The sequence below is a fragment of the Takifugu rubripes genome, chromosome 6 (genome assembly GCF_901000725.2).
Source record: "Takifugu rubripes chromosome 6, fTakRub1.2, whole genome shotgun sequence".
NCBI lineage: Eukaryota > Metazoa > Chordata > Actinopteri > Tetraodontiformes > Tetraodontidae > Takifugu > Takifugu rubripes.
Genome location: NC_042290.1, coordinates 2,640,839 through 2,666,915, shown reverse-complemented (window position 1 = coordinate 2,666,915; position 26,077 = coordinate 2,640,839). Strand labels below are relative to the sequence as shown.

The window sequence follows — 26,077 nt, the reverse complement described above, 5'->3', positions numbered from 1 at the left end:
TCCCAGAAGAAACCAGCCCATTGGGTCGAGGCGAGTGATTTGAAGTGAGAAGTGAGACAACATTGCTGCTCGTAAGTGCGAGTTTTAGTTCAATTCTGTTACCTTTTACGAACTTATATTCGTTATGATCGATGTGGTTATTATTGGTATTAATGTAGTAGTAAGAAATACAGGACGTGCGATGTCATCCAAGGTGACAGATAAGTAACGTTAAGTTCTAAAGTGAATTTTCTTTTATAAAATCACGAAATAAAAACAAACAAACGACGACGACAAGTGGTTTCTGCTTTTTAATTCCACATTAGGTCTACTACAAATAGATGACAAAAGATAAAGGAGGAACATTTACAATAGCTGATGTTATTTACTCCTATTTTTATTTTACGGTTTTAAGATTCATTTGTATCTGTATGTTAAATGTTGCAGTTGTAACATTCGGCCTGCGTATTAAAAAAGGCTGAATGATTTCGGATAATAGGCATTTGTTTAGCTTGCTGCAAAGCTTTGCAGACTGTTTTGACTGCAGCATCACGCATGCTTGATCACTTTCAGCGGTGACTGAGCTAAAATGAGACGATGCAACGAACTATGCCGAGTATTTTTCACTGTTTATTCATGTCTCCCATAGGGTGAAGATGCAGACGCCACCCCAGTCCATTCTACACAGTGGTTATTTTCACCCTACCCTCCGATACTGGCAGACCTGTGCTACTGACTTAAAGGCTGACAACCTCATCTACCCAATATTCATCACGTAAATATGCTTCTCTTCTGCTTTATTGAGTCCGAATGCAAGTGTCAGCGAGCAGTGATGTGATGTGCATTTATTTGTCTGTCGCTATCCTTCAGAGACAGTCCAGATGCAGTGGAGCCCATCGGCAGCCTACCAGGACAGGCGAGGTGAGTCGCAACCAACAAAATTATAGTTGACAGGAACTGCTGGCAGGTTATTTTTCCAACAGTTCTAGAACTTTTACAGCATACTTATGCTCTTAAGGACAGGATATTTGTCATTTGTGTTCTGTGCTATTCTGTGAACCCTTTCAGGGTGTTGTCTACTGATAAATAGTGTCAGGCAGGGTGGAACCAGGGCCAAACAGTGGCCAGGGCTGAGATAAGAAGATAATTCTTTCGATGTTTTTACTGCTAGGCAAGGTTAAAATACAAATATGACTAAAGACTTGAGCATTTTCGGTTACTAAATGTGCATATAGAAATTGTATACTGTTGTCTTTTATGCATTATCTTGCCATGATATATGTATTATATGTATTCCCACAATAGATATGGGGTAAATCAGCTGGAGGCCATATTGAGCCCGCTGGTGGAAAACGGATTGAAATGTGTGCTGATTTTTGGAGTCCCTTCAAAAATCCAAAAGGTATTGGACTGTCTCAGCAGAGGGGCTTCATTAGGTAGTATTTTGGTGGTCATCCACCCTCGGAGGTAGCAGATGCAGAATTAAAATGGTCCGGGTGTCTAGAGTCACATTATGATGTAATTCTGTTGCACACTTTTTTTTCAACAGGATGAGAGAGGTTCAGGTGCTGATTCAGAAGACACGCCGGCCGTACTGGCGGTGAAGAAGCTCAGGTCTTTGTTTCCAGAGCTGCTGGTAGCATGTGATGTCTGCTTGTGTCCCTACACTTCACATGGACACTGTGGTCAGTGTCTCTTCTGCTTACTCTCTTGAGCTAACAGTGGGGAGGGGGGAAAGTATCATTCAAAAGCCATGTTTCAATTTTATCACAACACATTTGGTCTGAAGGAATCCTGAATGATGACGGGACCCTGAATAATGATGCCAGCTGCCTGCGGTTGGCTGAAGTAGCACTGGCTTATGCACAAGCTGGTAGGTTTTTTATTTTTTTTATTTTAAGGTCTCTTCTGTTTCAGGAACACAATTATTACAGTAGTTTTCCAAAATTAAAGTTGCATCATGCGCCTAGATAAATTAAGTAGTTTTCCAATAAATTAATACCTCCAAAAATACTGTTGTTTCATTATTAATGTGTTCTGCAGGGTGTCACATCATCGCTCCTTCTGATATGATGGACGGAAGAGTGAGGGCAATAAAACAGGCTCTCCTGTCTAATGGTGTGGGAAACAAGGTAAATAAACACTGCTAAGTAACTTCATAATACACTACTGACAGTTTGGAGATGATAAAATCAATCACATGCAATCATTCATGCATATTCTCATGCAATCATTTGGAATCCGACTCACCAGAACACGTGTTTGCACTCCTGCATCCCACCTGGTAAATGTCTTTATCGTGTCCTATTTGCTTTCCACCACCAGGTGTCAGTGTTGAGCTACAGTGCAAAGTTTGCTTCCTGCTATTACGGTCCCTTCAGGTAAACGTTAAAAGTCAGCTAATCAGTAATGTTAACTGTTTGGATTTAAAATAGTTTGCCATAATGCCTTAAGAAATGAACAGCAGACATCAAATCAGAGCTTCTGTCTTTATCCCTTCGATTGATTTTTTACAATGGGAAGAGTGAAAGTTAATGTATGAAGGATATATGTCAGGTCTGTTTCTAAGTAAATGTTGCATCTTTGTAAGTTGCACATTTGACTATTTTCAATAACATATTCATCCTAAAAATGCCCTTACCCTTGGCTTTTCTCAATGGCCACTTCTTTTAAATTGGGCTTTGCAACTCCATATCACAACTATGCCGTCTGCTGTGTTCATCTCCAGAGATGCTGCACAGTCCAAACCTGCGTTTGGGGACAGGCGCTGCTATCAGCTGCCTCCCGGAGCAGGAGGACTTGCCATTCGAGCAGTGGTGCGTTGATTGCATGCGTGAGCTGACATTTGGTCTTATTTTGGCTGAAAGCTGCTTTAAAGGCCTCCCGTTTCTGTTATTCAGGAGCGAGATGTGAGAGAAGGAGCTGACATGCTGATGGTGAAACCAGGTCTGCCATATCTGGACATTGTAAGACAGGTTAAAGACAAGGTCTGTTAACCAACTCAAAACTGCAGCATGGGTTAGCTGCCTGCATACTGAATAATCTCTCTGTTGTTGGTACCAATTCTTTCAGTTCCCCAATCACCCTTTGGCTGTCTACAACGTCTCAGGAGAGTTTGCCATGATGTGGCATGGAGCTCAGGCTGGAGCTTTTGACCTTCGGGCTGCTGTGATGGAGGCCATGACTGCTTTCCGTAGGGCAGGTGAGGCTCAGCTTCCATGGCCATGTTTCTTGTGGCAGTGTATTAAAAAAAATTAAGATGATCTGATTTCTATTTGATGACAATTCTGCGTTTGTGGTGCCGAAGCTGCTGTGTATTTTCCGTTGAGGACTGGATTTGAACATTTGCTCTGTCCTTTGTGATGCAGGTGCTGACATCATCATCACTTATTACACACCGCAGCTGCTCAGCTGGCTAAAAGAGTGAAAACGGAGCAAACACCAAAGCTTAAAGAGTCGGCACGGCGATCAAGGATTAGAATGTTATATTATGTATTTGGTTTTAGCAGAAAATAGCTTTTGGGATCAGTCAATCATTTCTGTCATTCTTATGATTGTGGGAAGTGCTAGGCCTTGCATACTGTTAAAGTTAAATAAATCATTTATCTAGTTGAATGCAGGATTTTTACTATATGGTTAATACAGCAAACTCTACACAGAAGAGAATCTCCAGGTGCTCCTTCCTCCCGCTGTCCAAAATCATGTATTTGGCCTTAAGTGTGTATTTTGTTTATTTTATATTTTAAATGGGATAAGCTACTTCCTTCCCCTGTTTCTCATATCAGAACACCTCATTTTTTCTTAAACTTCCTGAAATATAATTAAAAAAAAGTGTTCAAACAGCCACAAATATTTGTGGTGAAAGTGTGGCTTCATTCATTCTGTACAAAAAACACATAAAAAAATCTTTACAAGGAAAAACTAAACTACATTTTTGACAGTTTCAAGATGTCAATTTTTCACATTTCCAGTATCAGAATTAACAAATGTGATGTGAATGTGTTAGATACTGAACAAAGTCTCACTCTATTAATTTAAAATGCTTTGGTCCTGCCAATAACACCCATTACAGCTCTATTACTGTCCGGGAACTTTTTTCCCCCACCGCTGTATGAAAATAATCTGTAATGTGTAAAAGTGCCGACAGGAGGAGACAACCGTTTTGACAAGTTTGCTCCTGCGCTTCAAAAAATAGAACTTTCAAATATTTTGACATGAAAGTCATCGTTTTACTTTCCATCATTTTTTTTTTTTAAAGTTGAAAAGAATAAATCAACCAGTAATTTACTCTGATTCAAAGTGGTTGTTGAATTTATACCCCAGACACGTAGAGTTTAATTTGTCTGCATAAAAAGAAGAAAAACAAGAGATATGTGTCATTGGATTGAGAAGATTCCTTGTAGCTCTTTCACCGTTTAATAACACAGAAAGTTCCCGGAAACCTGCGGAGTTTGCAGAAGGAACCGTCCTCTCACACGGATTGATGGAGGCGGATTTTTCTTGCAGTGTGTGACGTGTGGGGGCCGAGCAGAGAGCTGCTCTCATTTAAGTTGCAGTCATCTGGATGGATGGAACCACTCTCTGGATATCGCTGTGAGGATCCCATTCTTTTCAAGGATTTACGCGAAATTCACCGAGGGCTTCTTTACGCAACGGGGGCGCATGGCACGGCCGGGCTGCCACGGCAGGATGACTCCTTTATCGACCTTGATGCACTTTTGATCGCGAAGCAAAGCAGAAAACGAGGACGACGCGTACATATGGTTTAGTGTGGTTCAGTAGGGTGCCACAGCCGGCCGTGTCTCTTCTCTCCAAACGGTGCGCGCTCTCCGTGGCCATACTTTGGGGCACTTCCAAAAGCTCGGGACGCACCATGGTATGCAGAAGCGCGCTGAGATGCTGTCTGCTCGCCGCGTTGACCTGTTGTCTGCTCCCCTGCTGCGGAGGAAACATAACCGTCGCGGTCATGCTGCCGGACAACCACCACAAATACCCGTGGGCACTGCCGCGCGTCTTCCCCGCCATCCTCATGGCGCACGAAGACCTGCAGAGTAAACACGGGCTCCTGCTCGGGCGCTCCATCAACATCCTGAACTACAGCACCGAGGATCCTGTCGCGGGGTCGTGCGCCGAGAGCCGTGCGCAGGTGGTGGCCGTGGACGCCAAGCTATACATTCGCCCGGATGCGTTCTTCGGGCCCGGCTGCGTGTACCCTCTTGCCTCCGTAGGGCGATTTGCGTCCCACTGGAAACTCCCTCTGATCACAGCGGGGGGCCCCGCGTACGGCTTCGACAAGCGTGAGGAGTACCAAACAATCGTGCGCAGCGGGCCGTCCACTACTAAGCTGGGGGACTTCACCAACGCGCTGCACACGCACTTCAACTGGACATCCAGAGCCGTGGTGATCTTCCACGACCTGCGCCAAGACGACCGGCCGCACTACTTTCTGTCCGAGGGCATTTTCCTGAACTTGAAGGAGGAGATGAATATCACGGTGGAGGCCCAGCCGTACGAGGACGACTACAAGGAGTACAAGGATCTGATCAATTTCATGAAGGACCGCGGCAGAAGTAAGTCGTGGAGAAAGATTCGTTTCTTTGTTTATTTCTTTATTTATTTTAAAGGCTGTGCAAACAAAGCATCGCGCTCACGACAAACGTTATCTTCGGATAAATCAACAGCTGGTTGCGGAAAAAAGTTCTATTTGGTGAAATCATCAGGGTGAAAACCTTCTGAAGTGTTCACCTCAGGCTTCAGCTGCAGGAGAGAAGCCTTGAACCTGTGGTTGCCACGCGCTTTGCAGCGGGATTTCCCACATTGACACGGGTAATAGTGCTTTTTTATGACGGGGTGGTTACAGAGGAATGTAAAGCCTTAGGGGGGCCGTGGGGTCCTGATCAGGGCCACCTGTTTGTTGGGGGGGCAGGTTCGGATCAGACGGAGCGTCTTGTCTCGTTATGCTGCTGTCCATCACTTGTAGTGTTGGTGTTGTCAAAAGGAGGCATCTTACACGACCACTGTTTAGAAGAACAATGAAATTAATTGAATTTAAAAGAATCTAGCACCAAATATGTGCTTGTTAATTGCTCTCCTCTCTTCTCTCCTCAAGTGTGAGGCGGCATAAACCCCCTGGAGGTGCCCTTAATGAGTGATGCTGCTCTGATCATTGAATAGTGCGGCTGCAGGGCTGGAGTGGGGCTGTGTGTGACAGTGTGTGAGAGATCTGCTGTAATGATGCTCAGCAGAAGGGGCGACCGCTCCATCACGCCTGGAAACACCTCAGATCGCGTCTGATGTTTTCATTCTTCCTGTTTAAATTAAGAGAATAATTGCTCCTTATGTTTTTTATTAATAATAACGACGATAAATGTGAAGGACAGGAAAATCCCCTTGACTTTTAAAAATCGGAGTCTTATGAAAACCATCAGAGTGCAGATTCTTTTCACTGTCCTTCAGAGTTGTTGATGGTGAATTTTGATGGTGAGTCCATGATGGGAGGAGGATTCAGCCCCAGTCTGATGGTGACATGGGAGCCATCATTTGCCACGTTGGCCACAGCTGGTACATTAGGGGCTAATGTACAACTCATATGGGGTATCGATGTACACGCTGCTTCTTCAGCAAATGTATAGCTTTTAAATTATTGGATGTCGTTTTTCGAAACAATGAGACTAATAAATATTCTGCATGATGCAGGTTTAGAGTCAAACTGCTGCTCTGTCGCACATTTGATTCAGCAGCTAAATTCTTCTGATGTTCAACAGAGTTTATCATTATTCATGACATCTCGGTTTAGTCGGCTTCGTGTTATTTTGGTTGCTATGGAGATAAGATGAGTTGGTCTCCGGTAAAGGGAACACTTGGCAGCTTAAGGCAGAACAAACATGTCAACAGTAAATAAGAATTTATGTACAATGTGAACAGAGTGCACAATATTTAAAAAAGAGCCCCAAAGTACAAACCACACTTTAACCAAGACAGCTGAATCTCAAATGCTGATTTCAACAAAGCTAAACACAGCCTTTTAATGGGATCTTTTCTTAAAATTGGATACGTATATTGAATGATGTGTTTGCCTACAATCACAGCGTGTTGCACTGGTTACAGGTCTTCAGATACTCTCTGACTTGCAGGGATTTGTTGTGAGAAACACACAGAAAAACTCAGTAAATTTGATCATTTTATCACAAAACTAGTTATTTGGTTGTTACGGTAACATCATCAACAAGTAATGAAATATTAAGTTATTAAAAGATGATGTGACAGTTCTGGGAAGAGATTAAAAGTGTGATATATCATTGACCCCCCCCCCCCCCCCCCCCCCCATAAGATTGATGGTGCTGTGGTGGTGAAATGGAGGTCAGAGAAGCTGATGGGTTTGTCAGGGCTTGTCCTGGCTCAGCCTTCAGCTACATCTTGTCCTGTGTTGACCTATTAGTTCTCTAATGTCACTTGTAAGTCTTCCAGCTGCTCCAATTCCCACATTTCACACTTGAATCCCTGAAAAGTGTCAGAGACGATATTACATAATTTAGACATTAGCACTTTCTGCAGAACATCTAGTACACTCAGTCTCAGGTCACCGAACTTTGTTAACAACAAATTCATTGGAATACAATATCAAGCAGGCTATTTAGTGGATTACACAAGACCCCACAGTGGAACGAGTCCCAAAGTTGACCTTCAAGCTTGACCTTCTTGTTGAGGTGATCAGTTAACAATTATATGATGTGGACAGGAAGTAACCTGTTGCACAGGAAGTAACCTGTTGAGTTCTTGCTTGCTTGTTATTGGCTGCTGTCCTGGTTGAACTCTACAGTATTGACCTGCGGAGCTGCCGCCACCTGACGTACACTTTCACTGGTCTCTTACAGCAGACTCGTTGGAAGGTATAAAGTTGTGTGTTTGCAGGCTTGAAGACTCTTCTAATGTTTCCTGCACATTATTTACAGCTACACTGATGTCTTGTCATTTTCCTTCACTGAAACAAGTAACCAAACACATTCCAGCCAAAGGCTAGGAACCATTCTCTGTCCGCCCTCAAAGCTAAACAGCTAGCTTCTGTGTTTGTTTAGCTCTCTGGCAATAATCAAAAATTCATTGGAATTAATAAAAATTGCACTTATTATTGCTGAATTTACGTTATCGCAATAACAAGATGCCAACAGTTGGCTGACATGAGTTTGGCAGGGTAGAGATAGGGTGAGGAGCTCCGCGGAGAGCTGCTGCTCCTCCACATCGAGGACCCAGCTGAGGTGGCTTGGGCGTCTGTATCAGACGCCTCCCTCAGGAGGTGTTTCAGGCATGTCCCACCAGGAGAAAATACAGGCCACACTGGAGTGACTCTGTCTCTCACTGTCGTGGGAACGCCTTGGAATTCTCCCTAAAGAGCTGGAGTCCCTGTTCAGGGAAGTCCAGGAGTCCCTGTTCAGACTGCTGCCCCCGCAGCCCGGTACCAGATAAGCGGTAACATTGTTGTTACAAGGAAGAAATAGCATTGTTACACAGTATCAACATGTCATTACCATGCAAACATTTTAATATTTTGTTCAGATATTGCCACTAAAATGTTATTAAACTACCTTGATCTTTTTCATTTATTCTATTCAGGCAGTTAGCATAGTAGAAAAAAGGAAACCAACAAATACATATCATTTTTTAACTTGTGACAGGTGATGATATCGTGTATCCAGATGAGGCAAACCTCTCTAAATGAAATGAATGATTTAAAGTAAAGTATACCAGATGGAGCACTGCTGAAAAGAAGGGGAGAACTATAAAGTGCTATCACAGCAGCACAGAAATGATTCACCCACTTCATTAAAGTTTGCGTTCACACCTTTATGTGATCGCTGGCGCTGTGATGCACCAATACCGACATTACGTGTCTTCATTAGATGCCACGTTGTCTCGTTAACTCAGGGTTTAAAAAGCTTCCCTATGTGACCTTGCAAAAATGATCACTTGATTCGTCTCCTGAAGGAAACTTAGTTTCAGGGATGGCGCTGAGTCATCTTACGAGCTGGATCCAGTGTTTTCAGCTTTCTACCCTGACTGGAAGCTGCTTCCTAATATCTTTCTATCTGTCCGTCTGTCCGTCTACAACTATACTTTATTTTCTTTAGACTATGGATTAACCTAAAACGGGCTTTTAGGGAGGCTCAGGAAATCATTTGACAGATTTGACAGAATTATTTCACAGTCATTTATCCAATAAAATGTGAATGAGAATTAACTAATCTTTCTCAAATTTAGGGGCAAAAAAAAAAAACCTACGTTCGTCTCAAACCGTTTAAAGTTCCTTTGTGTGAAGCCAAACCTGAGCAGGACCATGTACTGCGTGTCTGCTACAAAACAAGGAACTTTTCCTTTGGCTGTGCAGCATATTTATTTTGAAGGTGATCCAGGAGAGAGCAGGACTACTTGGCACAGCGAGTTGGGGTCTGAGCAGGAGCTGAATTTGGTCTAACAGATGAGGAAATGTCTACTAAGTGAAAGGATTGCCTTGAAGCTGGCAGCCGCCACTCCAGCAGACGAATGGAAATAGTGTTACCTTTTTTTGCTAGTCGAGACTCGAAGGCACTGGAGCAACACAGTAGTCGGATTTCTCCGACAGTAAAGAGTGAAGTCACTTTTCTGAGCACTTGTACGGCTGCTTTGTGTATCGTTTTGAGTCGGTCGTACGGCTCAGAAACGAGTTCTTCACATAGCTGACGCTGATTGTTCTGTGGCGTTTGTGTGGAGACATGGAGGGACAAGTGTGATCGTGTCCACAATTACCTGCGTCAAATGTTTGGGTGAATCAAACAGCTGACAAGCGGATCGGGATGTTGTCATGGAAACCTGCAACAACCTGATAAAACAACGTGCAGCAGAATAAAAAAAAAGACTGAAAACATGGCCAGGTGCCAGCGGCGTGTTTACTCCACCTGTTAGATGGGATCCTTTGGACGCCATATTTGGATGATATGATCAGCTGCAGCGTCGGTGCAGATGTTCGGCTCTTCCCATGTGGGAATCTGCAGATGCAAATCAAAGACGTCTCCTGTCTTGATCAGAAGACTCAGAATCTGGCATCACAAGTAAGATGTGGAAGTTTAGATCCCAGTGGAATCTGATCAACACAAATATTCTCGGGTTTTTTGGTTTTGTGCGCCTGTGATCTGGAGAGAAGGAATAGGTTATGAAGACACAAACCTGCGGGCCTTTTTGGTGCTCTCCAATGGAGATGATGTCATCAAGGACCAGTAAAGTGCAGCAAGAATGAACACATTTTAGCTTACTTTTACATAATCAGCTTGGAGGGGAGACTGAGGAGCAAACGGCCTCAGATATTTAAAGAACATGGGTGCAGAACATCAGCGCGGGTCAGACGACATCTCCCGGTCTGGATTTTCTTCAGCTCAGTAGGTTTTTTTAAAGTCAGCGGGTCTCATCGCTGAGCTTTTTCTGAGTAAAAGTGAGAGCTGATTTTGGCAAACTCCTACAAAGTCTACCTACAAATCCTGTGAGGCTCCTCTCAGCCCTTCAACCTTTGACCTCTGAGTGTCCGAACCTGCTCCTTGAGCTGTCGTGTTTGAATTGCAGGTTTCTGGAAAGAGACATTTATCTTTAAGTGGCTGATTATACTTAATCTCCTAATTTGATATTTATATTTTCCTGTAGTCGTGTACATCTGCGGTCCTCTGGAGACCTTCCTGAACATCATGAAGTTGTTCCAAAGTGAGATCCAGGACCCGGAAAACTACGCCATCTTCTATCTGGATGTGTTTGCTGAAAGCTTGGTGGAGCGCAAACCCTGGCAGAATTCTGACCCAGACTGGACAGATCCCATCACAGTCTTTAAGGTAGACGACACAGAGCACCTCACACATGCACGCATGAAAAGGAGCAAAAGAAAGTTAAAGACAACCCTAAAAACTGGAACTGGAACCATAATATGTGGTATGGATGGTATCTTTAATTGATTATCACTATTAAGACTGACAGGGCAAGCTCTCGTTATGAGTTCTAAGCAGATCATTTTAACAGTTTTATCCCTTTTGTCCTTTGCTTAAATAGCATTAATAAAAGAAAAAACATGTTTTCATAAGAGGATCCTCTGAGATGTCCAATTAAATCTCACTGCATCTACTGTTAATTCTAAGTAACTCATTGATTAGACTTTTAATGATATTTCTGAGCATAAATTCAGCACGGCAGGAGTCAGCGTTTGGCCTCATGCCGTGTAGCCAAACACTATATGAAGTGTTTATTATTATTATTTGGATTATTTGCTGTAATAAAGAGTGCATTCACAGCAGGTAGAAAAACATCAACACTCATTTTATTCCTTGTTTTACACAGCATTTGAATATGACAACACATAAACTAGGGTCTGTCCTTGTACTGGGAACGTGGCTTTTTACAAGATTGGAGTCCAGATTTAATTGATGTGGTCCCCCCCCCCCCCCCCCCCCTCCCCCCTGTTCCAAGTTGAAACCCCGAGTTTGTGAGCGTCTCTATTAAACACAGAAATCTCTGTACTGAACAAAATGTGACCCACTGTGGCTGCGGAACATTTTGGCTTCTGTTTTGCTGATAAGGCGGGACGTTAATTCCTGCGTACGCCTTAACGGGGGTCATTATGGCAGTGCACTAATTGCAGGTGGAATTTTGTGGCAGGGGTCAGATAACGAGACAGAACGCCTGTTTACCCTCCAGTTAAGCTTGGAGAAAGATCCAAACAAGCTGCTGCAAAACCTTGTTTAGATCTTTTCTCCGAGGCCTCCAAGCTTAAGTGGAGTGGATAATGTTGAATAAATTGGAGCCAACCAGAGAGAAATATTATTACCAGCGAGGGGATATTTCATGTCTGTGATCAAACACAGCATCACATGTCTTTCATTACTCAGATGGTGCTTTCATAATGTGGAACAGACTTCCCAGAAGTTAAAAATGGTTAATGAGACAAATACTTAATGAGTTCAAACCGAAGTGAGAATACATTGGTCCGCCTCACTCAACACACCCATGATTTGCACCTGATTGGGAACTATTACAGCTGTTGTGGACTTTTGCTTGAATGTTGCTTTGGGAGGTATCGCACGTAGCTTTTCTTGCAAACGTTTATTCACATGACCGTTTGGACCATTTTGTACTGGTGCTCCTTTCCAAGCCTATAAATCTTTTCAACTGGTGCCATGACCAGGATCTCTTTCAATTGTTATTTTAAATTTGAATTATTTCTTTCTTGGGTTGTTACTCATGTAATGTTTCTTGTGAATCCTTATTTTTGAGCCAATCCAAGGTTGACATTTTAATCTGTTTAAATAAAATCCACCGAACCAATGCATTTTTAAATATATAATGGTTTTTCATGTTTAATCTATTAATGATTACATTCCAGGTGTCCTGGTTTTCTAACGAATGTTTTATTTATAATTGGTTTATATTCATTTTTAAGTTATCAGAGTACGATGATTCGATTTCTTGTCGTATCTGCTTTGGTGACTACAGGCCTGAGTAGGAACCAGAGGTCACGGAGTAGAGCAGAAATAATTCTTTAATTTCAATTTTACTCATACAAGAAACCAGTGAAACTCCCAAAAATGGCGCGTTACACTCAGTTTGACTGTCGTATGAGCCCAGGAGGATCACGTACTCTCGCTTATCTCTACATCTGGTGTCTGTGTTTCCCCCTTCAGTCTGTTTTTATCATAACATATCGGCCTCCTGATAATCCGGAGTACAAAGATTTCCAGCAGAAGCTCCACGCCAAAGCTCGCAGGGATTTCGGCGTGCATTTGGAACCATCCCTGGTAGGCTGCAAATGATAAAAACCTTACAACATCTCCGCAGCCTTACAACCCCTTCAATGTTTTATGAGACCGCGGGCTGTGTAACACTGGCGCTCAGTGATGCTTGATGTCATTGTGATTTGTACTATAACATTATTCATTTTACTGCCTGATATTATTTGTGTTACCCTCCGTTGTTTTTGCCCTCTCCTGCAGATGGACTATATCGCTGGCAGCTTCTACGATGGTTTCGTGCTGTATGCGATGGCTCTGGAGGAGACGCTGGCTGAGGGAGGGGCCCAGAATGATGGCATTAGCATCACTATGAAAATGCAAAACCGTCACATGTGGGGTGAGCAAAGCTCGGGAATGTCTCGGGAATCTTCACTGTACCAGGGAGGGTGCACGGGTGCGGGTACGCATGTGTTTGTGACCCCATACAAAAGAGATTTAAAGGTTTCCTTACAGCCATGGCTGCCTGGGAACCATTATCTGCAGTAAACATGCAGAGAAACCTAATGATACCTAACTGAAAACATCACTGAGCTTGAAATTAGAACATAGTTGACCTCCTCAGCACTATAATTATAGCATCAGTGAACAGTTATCACCTAACACTTCAGTTCATTGTTTATTTGGGTGTTTGTGCGCTTGTCACACTTCAGGATGTGAAACAATGGGGATTTGTTTCAGCTCAAACAGCTAAAGAGGAGAGGGGATGTTTTCTTCAGCTTAATGGGAGGTAGAAAATAGAGTAGAAAATAGTAGAAAATAATTCATTATTGAGTTTTTGGCATTTATTACTTGGGATCCAGAGATTGTAGAAGACTTCCAGCAGTGTCTCGGAGCTATGATGTCATTTGTGTCCCTCTACCGATTAAAGCAAATATGATCAACAGCCTGGTCAATAATTTTGATTTTTTTTTTTTTGGGGCGTTTTTAGGAGTGACAGGACTCGTTACCACAGACAACAAAAATGCAAGAAATATAGACGTGAACCTGTGGGCAATGACCAATCAGGAGACAGGAGAGTACGGGGTGAGTTATACTTTCATTTAACTTGTGTTTGAAATGATTTTATTGACAATTCAAAAGAGAAACTAAACACTGGAAATACATTAATGAATAGCCTAATGAATTCTGGCTGTTTTTTATGCACTCACCAGATGCTCATGTGGCTCGTACATCAGCACTGGTTGAAATATGCAATTCACATTCAGATTTGCCTTAATATTCCTTAACAGTACATCTTAAAGCTTTTATTTCTCTTAAATGAACTGATATGACGAAGGTGTGTCAGTGGCAGGGAGGAGGTCTGGACTCGAGTCAGCAGCATCCCAACCGTGCACACTGTTAATGATGCATCGCTTTGGTCCCCTGAGCCACCAGATATTAGATCAGAATATCTACAAAGCAATATCTTGCATGGCCATGTCTGAGTTTTTGCATCAGCTTTTGGGTTTATTATCATATTCCTCTTGGCCTGTCTCCTTACCCAAAAAGACCAGATTGGACTCCTCTTCAGCTTGAATAGTTCCCTGCCTGCTGGTGTCCACCGAGGTGTTCAGGCTCCAGCCACCTTATGGCCACAGCTCCAGTCTGTTGCCTCAACAATGGAGGCAGAGAACATTAAATTTTTCCCTTATTGCTTTAAATTCCTGCCCGGATATCATCTCTGTGTTCATCCTATCAGCTCTTAAGTTTCAAAAAATCTAAATAAACTCAACCTGAAGCTAGAGAGGCTCAGGGGGGTTGTCAGTGCTGAGTGGCCGTATATTAATTAGCTAAGTTCATAATAAGGCCACTCAGTGAGTCCCAGGCTGGCACTAATGCCATAAATAACTGTGTCCTGCACAGTGCCCGAAATCTGAAGCCGAATCTTTTCTTCTCAGCCAAAGCTGAGCACCTCGCGGATCTGATCTTGGCAGTGTGCGGCTGTCGCTACATAAACCTTCCCAGATTGGTGGGATTTCCTAAGTATGACGTAAAGTACGAATGTGCTTCCATTAAAGACCGTGTTGCTACACATTTGATTTGTTTAATGGGAAAAAAAGGTAAAATTTCCACCCTTCAGAGATTGGTTGATGTCCCAGAAACCGAACTGATCTGATGTTACGGGAGTGGACCGAAATGTTGCTCTGATTGGGGATCAGAACGCAACAGGCAGGCACATCATTGTCATTTGGTTATTTAGCAGGATGACCTAGCGGGCTAACTCAACTGCTAATGTCCTTGGTTTTCATGCAGTGTGAAAGAGGCTTAAGAAAGACACTTATCATTGTACCTCACCCGCAGCCCGAGCTCCAGAAACGTAGACCCTTTCTCAGGGGGTTCACTTGAGTCACGCTTAATCTGGTGCCTCCTAGTGAGGAAACTGCGTCTGGGGCACTGAGAGGTGGGCTCTCTGATCTCTAATGTTGCCGATGTGGGTAAAAGCATCTGTGGTGGGGCACTGGGAGTGCCCTCAGTGGGATTAGGGTTCAGCCAACCAGGCTACATGTGCTTTGTGGGCTTTGAGATGGCATTTGATGGTGTCACTCAAGGATTCCTGTGGGAAGGGGGGGGGGTAGGTTGACACGACCCCTGTACAACCTGTGGCAAAGCTTGCTAGCAGTAATATTTTAAAGGCAACAATGTCATCCCATGTAATCACCTGGATTACTCAATGATTAGTCCTCACGATGCCCTCTGCTCTGTCCAGCTGTTCTAAAGTTGAAAGAATTTATTGGAGTACGATTAGATATTGGAATATTCATCAGTTGTGAAATGCAGTCGGCTGTGAGACATGTTGACGAGCCGGGGGGGTTATGTCTTTGACAAGATCTGAGTTCCTGTGAAGAATCTGCCAGCAAACAGCAATCTGATCTGGGGGGTTGGGGGGGTGTTGCTACGCTCCAAAATCAGTTCCTTATGTAAAATTTCCCTAGAAATAGTTTCACAAAATCCACTGTCAGTGTAAAAGGACAACACCGATTTCAAAACAGTTGAGTTATTATTTGACTTGTACTGTACTTTGCATAATTTTTGACGATTCGGAATTACAATTCAGAAAAAAAAATGAATTCAGAACAGCAGTGGGATAACGCAATACACATGTCCAGAAATACACAGTTGTGACCCAGCATAGTGCACATACGCTAGTCACTAACCTGAGCGTAACTCGTGCAGTCTGGGAGTTATTCCACTGTTCTGATTACTCTCATATAAGATGCATAAAACCTCTAATTTCCCATTCAGCCTGATGAAAATATTTGTGTACGCTGCGGTTGCCAAACACCGCTGTCAATGGCTCCTGTGTGTTTTCTCCCCTCTGAGTGTGTAAGAAGTAGGCTAGCCTGATTTGACTTCAGTAAGAATTTTATAGTGGTCCTCTGAGGCTGTCAGCGTGATTTCTCGCCCTCATTTCTCCCCCAATCTTAACTGGCCACCTCGTGTGGCCGAGCGACCCGAGGAGCCGGCAGGTTTCAGGCTGTCTGCTGGATACAAGAAGGCAGTTTGTTTCTGCTCATTTACCAGCTGAGCTCATCATAGTGGTAGTAGGATTGTTCAGTAATTCACCATCAGTTTTTCCATTCATAAATTGAAACTCATATCATACAGATTCATTCCATCCCAACTAATATATTTAAAGTGTTGATTTCCTTGGATTTTGATGAATATTTGGAGGATGATGTTGGCTTAGAGCTGCTGAAACCCTGAATTGTGGAGACTTCTTGTGTCACACCTGCAAAGGTTTGCTGAGCCTTTCACTGGTCTCTGGGTGGTGTTCAGCAGGCTACACAATCATGCTGAAGGCTGCTGACTGGACGGTTGTCCAGAGGACGCTCATGGACACCTGCACAAGGAGGGAAAGACAAAAAAAGGCCATTGCTAAAGAGGCTGGCTGATCTCAAAGGGCTGCATCCAAGCACAAGAGCAAATGTGGTGAGAAAAGGTGCACCAGCAACCTTGAGAGGATCGTGAAACAAAGGCCTCGGAGGAATAATGGCCAGATTCACTCGCAGTGGACTCCAGCTGCAGCCAGCGCTTCAAGAGCCACTCAGCACAGATGTGTCCAGGCCCTGAGCTCCAACTGGCCCATCCTTTGTGTGTTAGGACACTCTGGAACCAGAGACGCCACAGGTGTTTCACCTGGGTGGAGGACATAAAGGACGGCACTGGTGCTCAGTGGAAGTGAACGTTGCATTGCATTTGAAAATCAAGGTTCCGTAGTCAGAAGGAAGAGGAGTAGAGACGCACAGAGTCCAGTCCTTTGTAAACTTTCCACAGTCAGCGATGTTTGGGGAGCCATGTCATCTGCTGCTGTTGGTGCACTGGGTTCTACCAGGTCAAAGGTCAGCGCAGCTGTCTCCCATGAGAGTTTATAGTGCTTCCTTCGTGCTTCCTTCTGACCAGCTTTATGGGAATGCTGATTTCATTTCCAGCAGATTTGGCCCCCTCCCCACTGGCCAAAGGGGCTGTTTGAGGGTCCACGGTGTCCCTGTGCTTGAGCGGCCAGCACCTGACCTAAAACCTAATAGAGAAGCTCTGTGTCAAGAGAAAGATGTGAGACACCAGACCCAACAATGCAGACGTCCTGAAGGCCTCTATCAGCCCATCCTGGGCCTCAGTAACACCTCAGCAGCGCAGCAGACCGAGCGGCTCCATGCCAGTGACCAACGATTGAGTCCTGGAACCGTTCATACTTTTCACTGTATCGGACTCAGTAAAGACTCTATAAAATACACAAGTTTGACTTAAATTCAGTGACTGAACAAATGATCTTTTTATTCTAGTTTAATGTGATGCAGTGACTTTCATTCATGATTTGTGATATTAACCCACAATTCATTTTAAAAAAAACAACACTTTACTAAATTTTTAATCTAGTTTGACATTTGATAGAATACCTTTATGACAGGAGGGGTTTGATGGATGGGGGGACGTTGAATTAGCCCTATTGATGCCATCCCAAAAGGAGAGTTCCCTTAAATTACAAATAAATAATTGTGATATGTCTGAACAGCCCAGGTTTCTCTAAGAACAATCCCCTTTTAGAGTTTTCATCCCTCTCCTCTGCTGACTAAGAATAAAGTGAGATAATTGAAGCAATTTAGAACTATTAATAAATCCACAGACAATGAAACCTTCAGTCAATCTTATTTTCCACTTTTAGAAGTAGTAATGTTTCATCCAGCTAAATGTATATACTATATAAATTCTATATTTTAGACAGTTTTGCAACAGTCCCTTTCATAGTTATTTATAATACTAGGCAAAAATCCAAACATTCCTTATTAGGTTATGATTTTGCCCTTTAGCTGCTTTACAACCCCCCCACCCCCACCCCCACAGCACGTTCTGCATTATTTACCCTGCCCTCTGTGGGGGTGCTGACCTTCACCATCATTATTACAGCAGGAAGGACGGGGCAGCTGGTTTGGAAGACACCAGCGATCATGTTTCACAGCAGGACAGCAGATGTTGATCACATGACTGTCACAAAAACTTTGCTGTCCTGTCCCGACACACACACACTTTCTTTGGTCATGCCAGAGTGTATTATTTGATATTACTAACCAACTTTAAGATTCACACAAATCTCTGGTTCATTTGGTTTCCTCTGATGTGTGTTTAATAGATCGTTTCGTACTACAATGGAACAACCAAAGACATAATTTGGTCTCAGACAGAGAAGATCCACTGGCCCTGTGGTGGCCCCCCGCTGGACAACCCTCCCTGTGTGTTTTCCTCAGACGACCCCTCGTGCAACGACGGTATGACCACTTTAATTCCTCCATCCTAACATCGAACACATGACACTGACCACTCCATTAGCGCAACCCTGCAGTGAGATGCGATTTCATTCAGGATTTTGGCTGCAGATGCAACATTCAAGGGATTTTTAAAAAAAAACAGAGCGCGAACTGGGAGCGCAGATTATCTTCGAGATTCACTTTCTGCCGTTCCACATTTGGCAGCCTGAATGTGCGATTCACACTTATAACATATGCTTCTGAAACAGCGTTATCGACGCCTGCAGTAAGTGAGCAACAGGCTGGAAGCCTTTTTTTTTTTTTGCTCTTTCACTGAGCCTGATGTCTGGTTGCATCACCATTAGCACCTGGAATGCTTCTTTATGGAGGCTGCACCTTGTTGAGGTGTTGCAGGGGGTGATGGTTGTTTTTCATCAGTTTTTGGCACAGTAGCTTAGCATTTCATTGTCACACGACTTGAGAGTTGGCTGTCGTCTGCAGTCTCAGTGCTGGGACGTTTGTAAAATAGAACCTCCGATCAACCATTTTATTTAACTCGGTTTTGCACATGTTGGCATGAGTATACCGCTTCCTCTTCTTGTGCTCCATCACAAGAGACCCGATTAGCACGCCGGTGTCTTTATTCATTGCCAAAAACAAACAGAAACTCACGTGCGTAAGCGATGCATTAACGGAGGTAGTGCTGCGGTCAACGTTATCCAGGATCTCCTTATCTTGAAATGATTCCTCCAATCAGGCCTTCGTCTTGTTGAGATGGGAGGAAGACTCTCATCCATCACAACATGGCTGTTGCCATGTCCATGGCTGTGCTGCCCATTTTCCCCTCTGATTTTTTTTTTTTTACGTGTTTAGAGCACCAAATATGCAAGTCTGACAATGAAACCTTTTATGAAACAAACATCCCTCCTTCGAACATCTACTCATTTAGGATAGTCTGGAAAAAAGGTTTCTTGGCCATTACTGTCTGTCATGGGGCCCTCTGTAGATCCATGCTCTGAAAATACAACCAGGAGTGTTTCCATGTTGCTTTGGATAGTCGTGCAAGAGCCCACGGTGACTTTATGTTTGCTGCCCTCTTTTTCACTTTTCACTGTTAGCATATCCCATCAAATAGCTTCATCTTTCTAATTTTGCTACACGTCATCCATGGCAACTTTTTTACAAATTGCAGGGCCGTGCTGTGTCTGGCCTGATGTTAGCTTTGTCTTTAACCATCTTCCCACTTCTGTGTGTGGTCCTCATAAAGTGTTTCACTCAGTGTTTCGCCACAGCAAAGCCAGCTGGAGTTTTGCTCTCTGGGTTGCGACACGCCGCTCCATCCACTCAATGGTGCAGAGGAGTTTATTACAATTCTGCTCCAGGAGAGAAAATTGCAAACAAATTGTGCTCCTGGAAGAAGGAAGCAGGATTAAGGACAGTATTGTCAACTTTTATGGAATTCACCAATGCATTTCTCTCAGGTGTCCAGGGTCTCCATGTCATCTGGTTTTGGTAAATGTGTCCATTTTACCTGTGTGGTGGACTGGAAATGTGACTGTAGGTGCTGAGCTGTTGCCTCCTCCTGCCCCAGGTCAGAGAGAGGAGAGGCTGATATAACAGTGTGCCACTGTAGTTGAACACGTTTTGTCTCCACACTGCTCCATCAGAGTCCAGCAACTTGACATTCTAAGACACAATTTCTCAGCGCTGTGTTACTTATCCTTCTCCAACATTCATTAACTACAGGCTGCACTGGCATGACGCTCCAAAACCCAATTTGTTCCCTCAATCCGACCGTAACTTGACAACCGAATTGCGTGTAAACACATTAGTCCGGCTGATATCAGTGCTTTCCTTATCTGTCTCATACACGCAGTGCCGGGAGAAATAGATGGGCTCCGGCACGTATGCGCTTTAATCAGAGTTCAACTAGGCGAAGCATGTGGTCAAGAGAGCCACGCTAGCATACGGCATCATCGTCTGCCTCTTGAAATCAACATGACCACGAGAGAGCATCCTGCAGCATCCTGAAAACATGGCTCAAACCTGGGGGTGACCAGGCACCTATTGGGGTGACCAGGCACCTATTGGGGTGACCAGGCACCTATTGGGGTCACCAGGTACCTATTGGGGTCACCAGGTACCTATTGGGGTGACCAAGTACCTGTTCTAGACTCTCTAACATGTTTCCATCAGATTTCCATTGTGTTTCTCTGTGCCCTCCCTTCCCGGCAGAAAAGGTCCACTTCCACAAACTCAAATCTGCTCCCCCTCACTAAAGAGGACTAATTAGAACCGTCACATCCCTCAAATCCTATATAACCATGCTTGTGCGCACGTGTGAACAAATGTACCAGACTCAGCACAGCTTTCCGTGTTTTCCAGTGCAATTATGAAGTACAACCTTCAGGAGAATATATTCATTATCCCTCGTGTTTAACTGTGAAATAACAAAAGCTCTGTTTCATTTTGGATGATTCTGTGTTCATTAGCAAAAACGGCGTGTATTCAGGAGGCTACGTGTTTTAAGCACGTAAGGATCTGCACGATGGTCTCAGGGCACCTCTGCAGCCGGATTCTGCTGAAACGCTTGGTTCAACTTGTCCAGCTGCTCCCGCTCATGTCAGTCTCTTCATGCCTCACCTGGAATGAACGCAAACTAGTAAAGGGTTATTTTTACTTATCAACCAGTGGATTTCTGAACAAACCTCCCCATTTGCTTGTTAGAGATCAGGTCTATTTCTGTACTGATGAGGTTGGGCATATCTGTGACTGATGCTAAGGTAGCGCGTGCTACTGTCTGCTCCAGGAGGTCACACCGTTGTGCTCGCTCTTTTTTCAAAGATGTGGCTGTCGACATCTGTGACACACATGACAGACGACTGAGTGAATCCTTCTCCTGTTTCCAGGTCATCTGCCAGTTCTCGGTATTGTGGCAGTGGGATCTGGTTTAGCGCTCATCATTTTTGGTATCTCCAGTTTCCTCATTTACAGGTGAGTTGTGCACCCTGCTGATGCTTGTCTACTGAGAGGTCAGATCCAAGATTATTATTATTATTATCATTATTATTATTATTATTATTATTATTATTATTATTAGTAGTAGTAGTAGTAGTAGTAGTAGTAGTAGTAGTAGTAGTAGTAGTAGTATTATCATTAGTATCATTATCATCATTATTATCATTATCATCATCATTATTATCAATATTATTGTTGTTGTTGTCACTATTATTATTGTTATTATACATTTGAAACAGGATTGATTGCTCAGGCCAATGTGCCAGTGTTGTATTTACACAAATGTTGCCAAGGCAACGGCTCAGCGGGTGATGTTAAAGCAGCAGGAATGTGCAGAATGAGCTCATATACTGGGCCCAAACGGTCCTGTCCTGTTCCAGTTAATGACCATTAGCCAGTTCATTTGGGTTTGTTTTCTTGGTGCGGAATTAGAGCTGAATGCCACATTTCAAAATCATTTACACTCTGTTACTGTTAGAAACACACAGATTGGGGACTGTTTCTTGGGTTTTACTGGGCTGAAAATGGCAGGTACTCTATCGTGTTTGAAATTCTGTTTTAAGTATTTCTTAAAATGTTTGCTTGAAAAGTTTTAAATTTATACATTAAAAATGGCAACAAGCTCTCCGATATCTTGAAAAACTGAAGATTTTTCTGTTTTTAAAAAGATAAATATGTTTCACCCAAGTGTCTTGGTCTTCAATATACTTGCCTATTAGTAATATTTTTACTTTATTATTTTTATTTTAGTAATATTAGTAATATTTACACAAACAAAAAACCATTAGAATTAATGAAACTGTTCCTATGGTGATGCTATTTTTTTAACCATACAAAAAAGATCTTGGTATTCTGCAGCTAGTTAAATGCAGTAATTGCACAGCTTCAGCTTCTAAAAGCTTCTCATGTTCATAGTTAATAGGACTGTTATGGAATCATGATGCAACTGGGATGGTTGTTGCCCATTTTTATTGCTGCCACTGCGCAGTTGTGTTTCTTTGAGAGAAAGACGCTTCTGTGTTTATAGTGGTTCTAACTAGCTGCTTCTCATTTAGCCTTTAAAACAAATTGAAATGACTCGTCCCAAGCGGCACACGCTACACGCTGCACACTTCTGCAATTTCTGTTCAGTCTCCCTTAATTAACTGAGAGGTTTTTCATGCATGTCCTCAATTATCAAGCTACTGGAAGAACTAGTACTTTCTGCATAAGGTCTTGGTCAAAAACAGCACGTTACACAAGAAGATCTATATTTCTAGTCTTTACCCGTCCTGCTAATTCCGTCTGATAGCTGCCTGTAGAGGCGGTTAATTGCGACCCGAACGTTTTTCCAAAGAGGAGCTGATTTATTTAACGGCTAACATATTGTGGCGGTAATCTGATCACTTTTCTGACTAACACAAACGAGTGTTAATCACCAGCCTATCAGAGTGGATTTTAATCAGAAGAACAGTGGAAGAAAGATGGAGGAGCAGCCATCCACTTGAGGTAAATCCACTGAACCTGAATCTGAGTTAGTATGTTTGATATTAAATAAAGTAGCAGCTAATTGGATGCAGAGTGTGCAGTTGATTCTCCAAACATTGATCTTTTCCTCTTTCTTGCTTTTCTCAGCTTGGAGTTCAAATAGCACACAATGGATTCGCTAATTAGAAAACTCTCCTGGACTCTTGGCCAGTAAGTTCTCTTGTTTCTCATCCCATTGTTCTTTAACCATCAGATAGCTGTGCTCTGACAATATTTAAATAGTATTTTTGAAAACACAATTTTCACGCATATGTCACTTTTAAGGAACTATATTCCCATAATTATGAGCTCAGCCTTCTACACTCCATAGTTTACGCACCAGCAACTTAGTGTCACGAGTGTTTAAAAGTGATCCCACATGTTCACAATCGCATCAGCTGTGGGTCTGTTAGCTGTGTGCGATAGCAAAGCTAACCCGTGCCGCTCTGTGTTCTCAGACACCAGCGGAGCTACACCGAAGAGCGGCGCGACCAGCGAGCTGCTGCCAGGCCTCCTACTTGATCTGCGAAAACACCACTAAAACACCAACACTCTTGAGTTTAGTCACTGTTCCTTAGTATTATTCTCAGCTCAGATAACCGAACGCTTCTCACTCGGGGCCACTTTATCTAATGAGGGTTGCAATTTATAAGACTTATATATTGATATTTATTTTTTTAAATAGGGAAAATATATGAATAGGTATTATCATTTATATCATATATATATGTAAGATTCTGTACTCTGATAAATTAAATTTGTAACTAGTGTTATAGTGGGAATTTTGTAATGAATTAAATCAATATTGTAAATTTATATTCTATAGAGGATCGTGGCAAGGTGGTAGGAGACGTTCTTTCTCTTGGAAGTTTCATAAGTATTGTAAAATGTAGAATTTAATAAAATGTAAAGAATTAAAGTCTGTCTTTGTGTGTTCGTGTTGCTGTGTGGTGCCTAATATGTTTGTATCTCATTTTGATTCCTGGCCGTTTCATGAGTGTGGGCAGTTTCCTTGAAACTGGACTTTATTGACGAAGCGTTGCTTTAGTCTATGTTTTGGAGGTTGGCGTGCACAGTTGGGCCTGGACCCTGAGGACATTAAACAGAGCAGCACTGGTTCTGTTATTTAAATGGATGGTTGGCCCAGCGGGGGGGGGGGGGGTTCACATATGGCACTTATAAAACAATAGGCCCAATGTGGAGCCCCACACTTTACCCCTGTAACGCCAAGGCGCCGCTGAATACCTTAACAGTGGATTGGGCTGCAGGCTGCAGTGGTTTAACGGTGTTTCCTGTCCTCAAAATGATCATACACAGAGGGTCTGTAGTATTCGTTGACACAAATAAGCATCAGAAAACCCCTCGGTGTTTTGAGAGCGTCTGACTTTCAGGGTTTGGAAAAGAGGTGCAACGTTTGAGGGCAGCTGAGGCTGCACACGCTGCAACAATTTCCTGCAGCCATCTGGAAGTGCTTTACACCTCTTCTGCAGAGCTGGAATGTGCGAGCCCTCCGCTTGTTTTTCATTTCTGACTGTTTCAAACTGATTAATGAATTTCCTTTTCTGTTCAGGCACCACCACCAAGACAAAACTCTGGTTTTCTTAACTCGGCACTAATTGTTTTAGTTTTGAAGGGATTTTGTACAGTTCAAGAAGAAAGACATCAGGAAAAGGCAGCTCAACAGAGATTTGCTCCAGATGTGTTGATTCTTTGGAATTCCTCTTGTGTCTGTGCTCAACATGTGTCAGTCAGACCCCAAAAAACAAACTACAACAGACCCGACATCTATGCATTTAGGACCAAAACACCAAAACAAACATTACTATGGAGCTGAAGGTTGAACAACTTTAAACGACAACAGGGCCGTCGTAATGTTGTTCTGTATTGTTAAACATGGTGTTTGCAAAGGTGACATATAAGGGCATCACGATGTGGTCTGTAACCTCTGTGTGAATGGAAGAACACACACTCGGTCATTTACCACCAATACACATGTTTTGAAACCCCCTCGTAATGGATTAGCATGCTAATTCCAGTAGCTGTTTTCAACTGATTGGTTACTTCCTGTAGTTTCTCTGTTCACTTTTAACATTTTAATTTGCTCACGTCTTCTCAATTGGCTCTCCGAGATTTGACACACAACCCCATAATTTCACCATATTACTGTTAAAATTCAACACAATCCGCACGAATATTCCTGTTTTTGATTTCACCACCTCGTGTTTTCCTGCTTTTAAAGGAAACTGAAGCTGGAGAAAGAGCTGGCTGGAATGTTGTGGAGAATTCGGTGGGAGGACCTTCAGTTCGAGAGCCCTAATAAATACCACAAACGGGCTGGCAGTCGGCTCACCCTCTCGCAGGTACGCTCGCAGCTCGAACCTTTACCCTCAGACAAAACATCGACAGCGGCACGCAGGTGTTGAGACACAATCAAAGTCCTCGGTGAAATGTGAGAGTTTGACACTGATCTCACATTAGAGCTGGCGGCTTCAGGATCCGGGGCTTTCCCCGTGTCTCTGGTCCTGCACGTCTCCAAACTGCCACGAGCAAGTTTAAGTTATTCTTCTGGCAGGTAACGTGTATGTATCTGCCAGCTAGAAAAGACTCAACACTGTTGGATGGATTTCCTTCATATACGGCTGATCCCTGTGACGCCGGAGCCATCGGGAGAGGAAACTGCTGATTTGGCATGTTTGGAGCTCAGTGCTTCAGAATACTGGCGCACTATGTTCCGTGTGTATGTAAAGGAACGATGCCGTTGCAACGGCCTTTTCTAGTTTACACATTCCCAGAGAATCTGCAGCGGTTTATTGAGGGTGGCCCCGTTTGCAGCGTCAGACCCACATTGAATAGTTCAAATAATCAGGCATTTGCTCCCAGCGCTTAAAGATATAGCTCAGTAGCAAGTCGTGCTGGTTGCGGACTACACGTGCACGCTCTCGGGCTACTCGCCAGGATACCGTGTGTGGAAAACGCAGCAATTTTCCATGCTGATGTATTTTCCAATGTGCCATCTGTGTTTGCCAGTGTTTGCATTCTACACAGACTGTTCTTGCTCTG

The 26,077-nt window shown here is 43.3% G+C and overlaps 2 protein-coding genes across 2 annotated transcripts in view; both read left to right on the top strand.

Moving 5' to 3' along the window:
* Positions 1–48: 48 nt before the first annotated feature.
* On the top strand, positions 49–3,829 carry alad (aminolevulinate dehydratase). Its single transcript, XM_003965102.3, has 12 exons — positions 49–71; positions 629–754; positions 850–900; positions 1,285–1,381; positions 1,529–1,664; positions 1,769–1,852; positions 2,023–2,111; positions 2,305–2,360; positions 2,708–2,795; positions 2,880–2,966; positions 3,052–3,181; positions 3,348–3,829. Exons 2-12 carry the CDS (start codon positions 636–638, stop codon positions 3,404–3,406), a joined length of 996 nt encoding a protein of 331 aa, XP_003965151.1. The 5' UTR covers positions 49–71; positions 629–635; the 3' UTR covers positions 3,407–3,829.
* Positions 3,830–3,990: 161 nt separating this feature from the next.
* Positions 3,991–26,077, top strand: part of npr2 (natriuretic peptide receptor 2) — a 44,492-nt gene continuing 22,405 nt past the window's right edge. The window contains exons 1-8 of the mRNA XM_029837377.1: positions 3,991–5,549; positions 10,645–10,826; positions 12,666–12,779; positions 12,975–13,110; positions 13,702–13,796; positions 18,379–18,514; positions 21,403–21,487; positions 25,257–25,377. Of these exons, the coding sequence (XP_029693237.1) occupies positions 4,853–5,549; positions 10,645–10,826; positions 12,666–12,779; positions 12,975–13,110; positions 13,702–13,796; positions 18,379–18,514; positions 21,403–21,487; positions 25,257–25,377 (1,566 nt within the window). The 5' untranslated portion in view covers positions 3,991–4,852. The remainder of the gene's footprint in view (positions 5,550–10,644; positions 10,827–12,665; positions 12,780–12,974; positions 13,111–13,701; positions 13,797–18,378; positions 18,515–21,402; positions 21,488–25,256; positions 25,378–26,077) is intronic.